The 11,959-nt window shown below is 38.7% G+C and overlaps 1 protein-coding gene across 1 annotated transcript; it reads left to right on the top strand.

Moving 5' to 3' along the window:
• Window positions 1–2,744: 2,744 nt before the first annotated feature.
• MGAT4C (MGAT4 family member C) lies at window positions 2,745–11,740 on the top strand. The gene is made up of 3 exons (XM_013128736.3): window positions 2,745–2,843; window positions 7,990–8,137; window positions 9,978–11,740. The coding sequence occupies exons 1-3, from the start codon at window positions 2,745–2,747 to the stop codon at window positions 11,132–11,134; spliced, it is 1,404 nt and encodes a 467-aa protein (XP_012984190.1). The 3' UTR covers window positions 11,135–11,740.
• The last annotated feature ends 219 nt before the right edge of the window (window positions 11,741–11,959 follow it).

The raw sequence follows: 11,959 nt of genomic DNA, 5'->3' as shown, positions 1-11,959 counted from the left end.
GCATGTAAGTTCTTGTTTTTAACATCGTAATTTTAAATCAGTGTGCAACTGATGTCCATTTACTGCAGTTCATCTTGAATCTATATAGACAAAACCTTGCAGTTAAAACGTTTGTGTAACCAATACTTGATACATTTACATGTTCTCTGCAGTCTAATGGACTCATATTTTATATTGTTAGATAAATTTAATCACTCTGGCAAAGCAACTACAGACTGAATTTTGCACTTGGAATGCTTTTTGTTATTAGGCCAGAAAATTTTATATATGACATGAAAAAACTTTTCTGTAACTCCTAATTTGGCCTGTTTTGTGTCAGTTTAGATGTTCAGCACTTTAAACATGGAGGTACTTAAATGCAGGGTTAAGAACTGCACATACAGTGCTATTTACTACTTCACATAGAATCATAGAATCATAGAATAGTTAGAGTTAGAAAGGACCTTAAGATCATCCAGTTCCAACCCCCCTGCCATGAGCAGGGACACCTCTCACTAAACCATGTCACCCAAAGCTCTGTCCAACCTGGGCTTGAACACTGCCAGGAATGGAGCATTACCAACTTCCCTGGGCAACCCATTCCAGTGCCTCACCACCCTTAAAGAACTTCCTCCTTATATCTAATCTAATGTTTCCCTCTTTAAGTCTGAACCCATTGCCCCTTGTCCTACCAATACAGTCCCTAATGAAGAGTCCATCCCTAGCATTCCTATAGCCTCCCTTGACATACTGGAAGGCTGCTATGAGGTCTCCATGCAGCCTTCTCTTCTCCAGGCTGAACAGCCCCAACTTTCTCAGCCTGTCTTCATATGGGAGGTGCTCCTGTCCCCTGATCATCCTCATGGCCCTCCTCTGGACTTGTTCCAACAGTTCTATGTCCTTTTATGTTGAAGACACCAGAACTGCACACAATACTCCAAGCGAGGTCTCACAAGAGCAGAGTAGAGGGGTAGGATCACCTCCTTTGACCTGCTGGTCACGCTCCTTTTGATGCAGCCCAGGATATGGTTGGCTTTTTGGGCTGTGAGCGCAAACTGAAGCTGGCTCATGTTCATTTTCTCATCAACCAACACCCCCAAATCCTTCCCCACAGGGCTGCTCTGAATCTCTTCTCTGCCCAACCTGTAGCTGTGCCTGGGATTGCTCTGACCCAGGTGTAGGACCTTGCACTTGGCATGGTTTAAACTTCATGAGGTTGGTATCAGCCCACCTCACAGGCCTCTCAAGGTCCCTCTGGATGGCATTCCTTCCCTCCAACGTATCAGCCGAAACACAGCTTGGTGTCATCGGCAAACTTGCTGAGGGCACACTCAATTCCATTGTCCATGTCACCGACAAAGAGGTTAAACAAGTCTGGTCCCAACAGCGATCCCTGAGGGACACCACTCATTACTGGTCACCAACTGGACATTGAGACATTGACCACAACTCTTTGTGTGTGGCCGTCCAGCCAGTTCTTTATCCACCAAGCGGTCAACCTATCAAATTGATGTCTCTCTCCCATTTAGAGACAAGGATGTCGTGTGCGACAGTGTTGAACGCTTTGCACAAGTCCAGGTAGATGACATCAACTGCTCTACCCCTATCCATCAGTTCTGTAGCCCCATCATAGAAGGCCAGAAGCTAGCTTTAAACTTTCCACATGCTTTCTGTATGTTAAATTTGTTGGAAAAATCAGGTATTGTTATGGATAATAGCCAAAATACATTTGTAGTTAAATAAGTGAGAACATAAAATAATGAGCTTATAGACTTCTTTCTAGTTAAGAATCCATCAGAGTTTTGGCAGTCTGATCTATAGTCTGTTTCTTTAGTTTGTGGCCAGAACTTTTTCAAACACATGTAGTCCTACATAGGCTAATGCTTCTGATTTGGTAGCCACAGACAGAATTTGCCTTGTTTTAAATAGTAAAATTACTAAATTGAGTATGTTTTATTGTTTCAATATTGTGATATGACTAGACAGTCTTCTTTCTTGATCTTGAATCGAGCTACGGAGTGGATTTCTGATCCTTTCTTTGTCCAATTCATCTAATAAGAGTAAGGACTTCCCAATACTCACCTCAGACGTGTCTGATCTAAGGCAGACATCTATCTTTCTTCTTCTGTAGAAAATGACACTTCCAGTGAGAACTTTTCTATCATAGTACAGAGGTCTAAGGCTAAGGGATGCTGCAATCTTGATACTGCCTTCTCACTGCAGGTAAGGTACCTCATTCGTTCCTTGTAGTTCTGGTATCTAGAATTCTCCTATGAGTAAAGACACTGAGTCATGCAATAGCTTTGGCCTAAGCTGTCTTTGGAAGGAGACTCTGGTAGACAAGGAGATAATGCACTTCATCTCTTGCCATCAAGCTGGGATCTGATAATTACACATGGGAAACTCAGCTTCTTGTCATTCCTACCACACTGACATCATAATTCCAGCCTAAAATGGGTAGGAAAAAGTGTGTTTTTTTCTTTACTGACAAAAAAAAAAAAAGAAAAAGAGAGAGAAAAAAAGCACACTTAAATTATAGAGAATTGTATATTAAACTTGAAGATGACAATGATCAAATAAAATTAATTCCACCTTAAATGGTATAGGTTATGAGTGTTTGAAGGATTTGATACATCCGATGATAAGTTGGTTTGCTATCATGCTTATCAGAGGGGAAGTTCTTGTAATACTGTGGTTTTCTTTCATAGGTGACACTACTATATACCGTTCTTCAATTGTGACACACCTTGAAATATTGTGATAAAATGAGATGCTTGCGGAAACGATCAGCAGTGTCATTCTTAGGAGTTCTTGTCGTTTGCTTGCTGCTCATGAATTTGTACATTGAAGATGGCTATGTTTTGGTAAGTTTTTCAGGTGGAAGAAATGATCCTGGAGCAACAGAACATGACGCATTCCTGGTTAAGCAGCAAAGTTCATAATTTTTGCCATACCACCCTGTTAGTGTTCCATTAACTGTGAAGTATGATCAAAATGTGTGCTTTATAATGAAGCCATCTTATCAATATATACTACACATAGCGTGTGTCAGTAAGACCCTAACAGTCCTTTTCTCAGAGGTAAACAGGTCATTGCGTATTGGAAGTATGGGAGATAGTGAATGTAGCAAAATATGGAGATATCTCATCTTCCTTTTAGTCCACATAACTCCTGTATTTTCCATAGCCCTGGATTTCCCTCAATTTTAATTGCCTACATTTGAAATACTCATATGAGCTAGGAGCTCCTTTTTCAGTCCACAGTGCGAATTTCACCTCTGAATACTGTATTTAACAATATTATAGAAATACAATTATAGAAAAGGGCTTCTACTAACTTGGTAGATTTTAAGCTCTTTGCATTAATAACTTCTTTTTAGTGCTTTTATTTTTTGGGTTTTGCGCTTTCTATATGTCGTGGTTTAAACCAAGTCCGCACAGCTCGTTCACTCACTCCCCCCTCGCTCCCCCAACTCCCGGAGAGTTAGGAAGGAGAATCCAAAGAATATAGCCACCATGGGTTGAGATAAGAATGGTTTAATAGCTAAGGCATAACATAAATCACTCCTGCTACTACTACTACAAACAATAATGATAAAACAAATAACAAGTGAAGAGAATACAACATCTCACCAGCCACCGACCCATAACTCACCCCACCCTGCCCGACTGAGCACCGAGCGATACCTTCTCCATCCCCCCAGAGCTCCAGCTTTTCCGGGTTTCTCCTGGTTACCTCCTGGGTATGACGTGCTATGGTATGGAATACCTCTTTGGCTAGCCTGGGTCAGGTGTCCTGTCTCTCCTTCCTCCTGGCCTCTCTTCCTCCCTGGCAGAGCATGAGCTCAGAAAAAGGCCTTGGACAAACCAAACACCCGAGCAGTAACTCAAAACATACTTGCTATCAGCAACCGTTCTCAGCCCGAAAGTCAAAACACAGCACTGCACCAGCTACCAAGAAGGAGAAAAATGACTGCTACTGCTCAAACCACGACACTATATCTCAGATATGAGTCTGGGGAGTGGGGAGTTTCAGTGCTACAGTGTTAACAATTAGACATAAACAGTACCTAGTGAAAGTTTATGAGTATGAAAGAGATTTATGGAAAGATTTGTGTTAGGGATTTCAACAAGTAACCTGCTGACAATGTAACATAACTCTGCAGTTTATATGCAACCTCTGGGCGTCTCAGTGCTGAACATCATGTAAGCCCCGAAGGCTTGATAAATGGATTGAATTTCCAGTTCTTTTGAGGTTGGACTGAGCCCACTAAAAGAACATGGTAGCTTAATAACAAGCTTAGGAATAATGAAATGGCTGAACTGAGCATCTAATGTTGTGATATGATTAGATAGTCCTCTTCTTTGATCTTGAATTGGACTACTAAGTGGCTTTCTGATACTTTGAGCTACCTTTTACCTGATTCATCGAACTGGGACAGGATGGGCTTCCCAATATTCTGAAAGGTGAAGTCTGATCCCAGCTGGATCTGAAAAAAGACATCATAGTATGAAAAAAGTGCAATACACAAATAGTAAAATCCTTACACAGATTTACCAGAACCATAGATAACTTGCTAATGATTTTAATTTAAAATATTTTACTTATAACAATATGTTAAATATTTACAATATTAAGACTATGCTAGTACTTTTTACACCATTGAAAACACATGCTTCTAGCATGTTACTCCATTACAGCTTTCTCTAACAGTATTTGTACTAGGGTTTTGCACTGTTTTATTTATTCATCATTTCTTGGTTGTGATGAAATTTGACCTGGCTTATCACATGTTTTATTTTTTCCAGTGGTATTTTCCCTGATGCTTCTCCTCCACTCACTAATTGCTTCAAAGTCCCCCAGATGTTTCTGAAAGTGCTTTTATTAACACTGCTAATGGTGTTCCTCTTGGTTTGTTTTTGAAATCTTTTCCTGTGCTGTTTGCCAGCTCCCCAGATGGTTCTATGTCTTATTCCTAATTTGCTGGGTTTTTTTCCCTTTTTTAAAAATTCACTCTCTTTCATTGCTTCTCTCATCACAGTTCTGGCATGTTTGCATTCATGTAGCTCCCAGCCAAGTTTCTTGCCAAGTCTTCTGGCAATTCTCCTTGATCGCCTGATAACTTCATGGTCCATCAAGCATTTTCCCAAATATATTAGGCTGTTGACTTTTTAGCTTATTTGTTTTTTGTTTGTTTGTTTGTTTTGTTTTCAACTTTCCTGACCATGTCTGACAGCTCTGTTACCTTGTCTGGTGTGTTTTCTCTGCTGAGGTAAAAGATGAGCAGTTTCAGTGTTGTTGGTGAGCAGATTTAGGGATAGCTTTCAAGAACAGAAGGCTAACCAGCTGCCTTCAGGGAATGGGAGTCTGAAAGTCCTCAGAGACCCAAAAGCCCTCTGACTTTGAAATTGTAGTAGGTCTCCTGCTGGAGTATATCTTGAAGTTAACTGACAGACAAAGGCAACTGACCCAGAGTTTCTCTTCCGAGTCTCAGACAGCAGGCTGTGCAAGGGGATGCAGGACTAGTATATAATTCGCCAAAGCTAAGATGCGATAAGTGGCCTTTTTCAGGACGTCAGAATATTACAGTGAGATTCCTTGTGGCAAATCTTAAGAAGGGAGGGGAGAACATTTCATTTTTGCTCAGAGACTCTCACATGTCTGAAGAATCCTTTCACTGTTTTTTTTCAGGGCATTTGCTGTGGAAATGGGTCCACCTCAGAAAATTGCTTAAGTACGTTTGTTGAGGACTATACAATGCTGATGCATGTGTGTCAGCAGAGCAGTGTAAGGTGCTTCATCTGCAGCTTGTGAGCCAAATCTAATCAAATATTTTGAAGACATACTGAATTAATATAACCAGATAGCACAACATATGCAGTGATTTTTTTATACATATTATGAGTTGTAAGAGAATTGTAAGTGAAGCATGCCTTTTAGCACACTTCTATGGATGCTAATCATTATTTTAGGCACTATGAAAACAATAGTACTATTGTAGTTGACACAGCATCCTTAGTGGAGCAGAGTATCTTTATAAAGAACAGAGAACTTCTGGCACTTTGCCCAGTGGAACCCACAGAAATCTCCTGGGCTTCAGCTAACACTGGAATGTAAGTTAGTGGTTAGTTAACAGATGAAAGCCAGAACTACCATAGAAAAAAATCAGAGAAAACTAAAGAGACTTAATCAAGCTCTTCAGCTTCACTGACCTCTGCATAGTAGTCAGAGATAGAAGAACCAGATAATTTTTTTTTTTTGGCAAAATACATATTTGAGTTTTTCTTTTCATTCAACAAAGGAATGAAAACAACAACAATTTAAAAAAGGATTGCTAGCCACAAAAGACGTTTCTTAAAGAAAAAAAAAAGGAAAATTGTTGTGGTCAGTTTAAATATTTTGCTTGTTAAAATCAAAACATTTTATCCTGACATTCTCTATTTCCAAACATTTTGAAACTTTTTATGTAGAAAAACCTCAGCACAATGGATTTCTATTCCAAAGCTTTATGAAACAAACTGTTGTGGTGTTCCATTCTGGAATCAATGACACATGATGGTTTTTGGCATTAAAAAAAAAAGGCTGGATTTAAAAAAAGAAAGTTTTTGACTACCCTTTTTTTTTTCAATTTGACATTTTTTGATTTTCATAGACAATCTCCTGAAGTTTAGGTACATTCTCTTCCTAGCCTATTAAGTTACATTGTAATCTGGAATCTGATGAACATAAACCTTCTTCTCATAACATATGGGCAAATGCAAAGTATCATAGGAGCTTTAGAAAGAAATTACTGTAAAGGCATTGCAGTCGAAGAGAGAGTAACAGTTCAGGTAGATGTACCTGTATGTCTGCCAAAGATCTTTACTAAACTCAGAAGTGTATTATTTATTACTTCTACAAAAGAAAAATAATGAAGTTAAAATGAACCTAAGATTGATTGACAAAAGTATTTCTTTGTGTTATAAATATATATTCGACACATTTTTTAGTATTTATACCATTAAATACGAGTGCTGTTTACTGTTTCTGTGGTTGTTCTTGTTAGCATCAATACTATCACTACACAATGCAGTTTTTAGTGGTTTTACATACTGTATACATCAGAAGAAACGAACTTATTCATTCAATGGCCTGTCATCAGACTAGAATCCACCCATGTAAATTATATAATCATTCCTAACTTTAAATTCAGTCTCATGACACTACAACTTGTTAGATATTTCGCCTTTTCTTAAGGACTAAGGAGCAGATTTTCCCATACACCCAACTGAGCTTATGGATAGAGCGCTGTTAATGAAGCTGCTCCTTCCCTTAGGTGAATTTATGATGGCTAAGGAAGCTTCTTTAAAGAAAAAGACAGGAGAAGGAGGCAGTAAGAGGAAATATAGTGATAAATTTGCCTTTTTTCCTATGCCATCAAACTGTTCATGAAAGCCAGTGAAAGCTTTGGCTGTCTCGATGATTACATGAGTTTCTTCTTATCACACACCTGAGCTGGAGCTACTCAGAAAAATCGCAAAATGAGCCAGCTGCCAAGATCCAGTTTCATCTTTCTTTCCAATTGTTTAGTGAGTTGTATCTTTTTTAAGAACTGAAGATATTTTCAATAAATCTCCCCCACTTCTCCATCTGTGAAAATTCTCTCGTCTGTTGCTTATTGATGCTTTCTTATATGTCTTTTGAATACAGCAGCTTTTTTTTTTTTTTAATAATTTAGTGTTTCCAACCTTTACAGAGCTTTTGACCAAAATCTTTTTTTTTTTTTTCTTTCCCTGTTTCCATAATCTGAAGGGTTATGGTACATTTTCTGTAGCCAAAAATGTATGATGCTCAGTAATGGGGTTCTTAAAAAAAAATGAAGTGATGTCTACATGCTTTCACAAAAGCTGACACTGAAAATTGTTGTTCTTGGAACCCTGCCTGTCCATTTTTCCCCTCTAGCTGGTATTCACAAATGTGTTTCTCTCTGTCTCTCTCCCTCTCCTATTCTTTTTGTTTTCTCACTAATAGGAAGGGGACAAGCAATTACTCAGAGAAACAGCCACACACCAGCTCAACCCAGAGCGCTATGTTCACGCTTTTAAAGATTTGTCTAATTCCTCAGGATCTATAAACATTTGCTATCGCTACCTAGCTGGAACGCCTTTGCCAAGGAAAAGTAAGTAACTGTAATCTGAATGTTATGAAATGAGATAATTTAAAAATGGCTGAAAACCACATAGCCCCTGTGATATTTCTAGGCAAGAGGGGCTGAGTTAATCAGTGACGATCTCAGAGAGTTAGTGAGACAGCTGTCTCTCTCTGCACAGGCAGTTCCTGGGCAGCTGTTAGCTCAGCCTGGCCTCACAGCTTGGTTACCTGCTGATCAAATGCCTGACTTGCAGTTATCCTGCAGGCAGCACTTAGACGGTCTGTGGGAGCACATCTTTGTGGATCTCTTCGCAAGCCAGGAGATGATTTAGAAAGCAGGAACAAGGCATATGCTGGTGGTGATCTATAACCACCCAAAGACCATACTGTTCATATCTGTCTGTATAACCAGTAAATCCAATTTATGGTATGCTGGGTTCACAGAGGTACACCTTTCAGGTCCCTGTTCTGCCAGTCCATCTGTGAATAGGTCTCTTTGTTCACTGAGCTGTGATAAGAAGGAAGGTGAATTGTGCATTATGGGGACAGTAAAGGAGGATTCTTCTTGCATCCATCTTCAGATGGATTAGCTGGATATTCTGACTCTAGGCAGCATTCAAGACTTTCATCTTGAAGTGAAATACTGGCATACCTAGTTTTTAGACAGGTGTCACCTGATTTCCAAACTGATATTTCACAAACATAAACAAGGGTCAGAAGTCCAAGCACAGAAGATAAAATCATCTGTGGTTTGTTGATATCCATAGAAAGCAACAAAAGCTTTTTCCAGATTAGATTTGAGAAATTTTGGGCTCTGCAGGTGGTGTAAATGGCTTCTGGGGGTTGTACTTCACTGTACAATTGCATTCTGAGAAGACTTAAGCTTTGGGGGAAACTCTGAATCAGTTTCTCAGAGTGTTTTACAAAGCACAATATTTAAAGAAAGTTGGGGTAGGTTCAGCTGAAGTATGACCTGTCAATTATGAAGTCTTAACATTTTTTACATCAGAAGTTAGGAAAAAATAGATATATTAGAACATATCTCAGCATACTCATTTTGACTGCTGGCAAAAATGCAATGGCAGTGACTCCAAACAGCAGACATTCTTCTCTCCTAATTAAGATGCATATCTCCCTAGAAAGATGTAATGGCATTAGAAAATATTTATACAACCACAGGTATGAGGTAGTAAGTTCTTTTCTACTTTGAAATAATATCTAAATTACATTTTGCAACTGAAGTTCCCTGCAAAATGCTCAAGGAGTCCTGAAAGCTCATTAGAAGAAGAACTACTAGCAAGGTAAAATCGGACAAATTCAGTTAAAACTTAACACACAGAAAAATGTATTCATGCAATGTTCATAAAAATGTAAAATTATGCTTAAGAGTACCTAGTCTTGTAGAGTGCTTAGAATTATAAAAGTTTGACAATTAATACACAGCTTAAGTTGTTGTGCTGTATTTTGTAGCTCCTTGTGTGAATCACATCTCATAATCCCTTATCTTTTAGCAGATTTCAGAGCCTTATCATTGTGTGGTTTCCTCTACCAGGCATATGTGTGCACAGTGCTTTGGCTTTTGTCCACTACATCCCATTCCTTGCAGTTAACAAGTGAATGTTTAATGAAATAGTCTTCTTATGTCTATTTGCTTGTGATGTGATTCTTCTTTCATGAAAAGGCAATAAACATCTTTTGTTGCATGCAGCCTAGTAAAGTCACATACCAAATTTCTCGGTCTTCACTATTTTTTATAGTGAAGTTTTACTAGTTTTATATAATATAAGTACAGCTCCGGAGAATAGCTTTGTGGTGGAATTCTTTCAATGTGAGATACTCAGTTTTTGTTTGAATTGCCTTTTTTACAGGGTATCTTACAATTGGGCTATCCTCTGTGAAACGGAAGAAAGGAAACTACTTGCTTGAGACCATCAAGTCCATATTTGAGCAATCAAGTTATGAGGAACTCAAAGAAATTGCAGTGGTAGTGCAACTGGCAGATTTTGACTCAGCCTGGTGTGAAGGGATGGTCCAGGATATTTCACAGAAATTTGCACACCACATAATTGCAGGCAGATTAATAGTGATTCACGTCCCTGAGGAGTATTATCCTGTACTGGATGGTCTCAAAAGAAATTACAATGACCCAGAGGACCGTGTGAAGTTTCGATCCAAACAAAATGTAGATTATGCTTTTCTTCTTAACTTTTGTGCTAATCTTTCTGACTATTATGTGATGCTAGAAGATGATGTTCGGTGCTCAAAGAATTTTTTTACTGCTGTTAAGAAAGTAATTACCTCACGAGAAGGGTCGTACTGGGTGACTTTGGAATTCTCCAAACTGGGTTACATTGGAAAGCTTTACCATTCCCATGACCTCCCACGCCTGGCCCATTTTTTATTGATGTTCTACCAAGAAATGCCTTGTGATTGGCTCCTTATCCACTTTCGTGGGCTGTTGGCTCAAAAGGAAGTGATACGTTTTAAGCCATCTCTGTTCCAGCACATGGGATACTACTCATCTTACAAAGGAGCTGAAAATAAATTAAAGGATGATGATTTTGAAGAGGAATCATTTGATATCCCTGACAACCCACCTGCAAACTTACACACCAACATGAATGTATTTGAAAACTATGAGGCAAGCAAGGCTTACAGCAGCATTGATGAGTACTTCTGGGGAAAAGCTCCTTCTACTGGAGACTTCTATGGGATTGTATTTGAAAAGCCCATTAAAATCAGTAAAATTAAAGTAATCACTGGAACTGAAGACCGGCAAAATGACATTTTGCATCATGGGGCCCTGGAAGTAGGAGAAAAGATTGTAGGGAATAAAAGTGGGAGACAATGCACCACTTACTTGAGATTAGGGGAATTCAAAAATGGGAATATTGAAATAACAGATGTAGAGCACAAAGTTCTGTTTGATATTAACTGCATGAGAATACTTGTCACCAAAAGTCAAAAAGAATGGCTGATCATTAGGAGCATTAGCGTCTGGACTTCTCAAACACCAAATCAATAAAGTAAGGCCACCTGAGAAGGCACAGAATGCATACAGTCAGCTGGGTCCCAGCTGGTCCCATTCCTTAGAAAAACTGACATTTCCAGCTCTTCAGTAAAGACACAAAAAATCTGGAAAAATCACAAAGCAAGCAAAGCAATTTATTTTTTACTAGCTTGGCCAGGCAATATACAAACATTTGTTGAATTTTTTGAATTTTATAGCAAATGCAGTTCTCAAACCTCACTTGAGATCTTGAAACCCTTTTTTATTAACATTTCTCTGTGAAAGAGATCATTTGGAGTAAACAGAACTAAACAAAACACCCTATAATTACCAAAAGTTTTAAAGCTATGACCAGTTTGTTGTGAAAAGAAATAAGATTGCACTTTATGCACATATAAGTTTAAAATGTTGTGGTAGTATGCATTTGTACAATAGCTGGTGATGTGCTTCTTTTAAAGGCGGTTGTGACAAGGAAATCTGCCCTGAAACTGGCAGTTTCATTGTGAGCACTGTAAGAAAATAGCGTGGCTAATCATTGCAGCTCCTTTTCAAAAGGGAATGTATGTAAAATTATAAATCTGACATGACAACTATGTATAAAATACATAATTGCATCTGTTAGCCTGTCTCAACAAATATGTTTTGTCCTTTTTCCTGTGTCCTTTCACTGAAACAAGCACTACTTGGATTCTATATTTCTTAGGGGACCAATTTACTCTCCTTATTCAAAAAAGATGCTTCACAGTAAGCAAGCACTCTGCTTGAGTACAGATGTAACTATCAAACATAAGCACCTCAAGGGCAGCACTGTTTACATAGACAGGCATCTTAACAGATCCC

The sequence above is a fragment of the Melopsittacus undulatus genome, chromosome 5 (genome assembly GCF_012275295.1).
Source record: "Melopsittacus undulatus isolate bMelUnd1 chromosome 5, bMelUnd1.mat.Z, whole genome shotgun sequence".
Lineage (NCBI taxonomy): Eukaryota > Metazoa > Chordata > Aves > Psittaciformes > Psittaculidae > Melopsittacus > Melopsittacus undulatus.
This window is presented reverse-complemented; position numbering and strand designations above follow the sequence as displayed.

Excerpts from the sequence above, each read along its gene's own strand:
- MGAT4C (XM_013128736.3), top strand. The coding sequence starts at position 2,745 with ATGAGATGCTTGCGGAAACGATCAGCAGTGTCATTCTTAGGAGTTCTT. Across the intron at positions 2,844-7,989 it reads TTGAAGATGGCTATGTTTTG|GAAGGGGACAAGCAATTACT; the intron begins GTAAGTTTTTCA and ends TCTCACTAATAG. Across the intron at positions 8,138-9,977 it reads AACGCCTTTGCCAAGGAAAA|GGTATCTTACAATTGGGCTA; the intron begins GTAAGTAACTGT and ends CCTTTTTTACAG.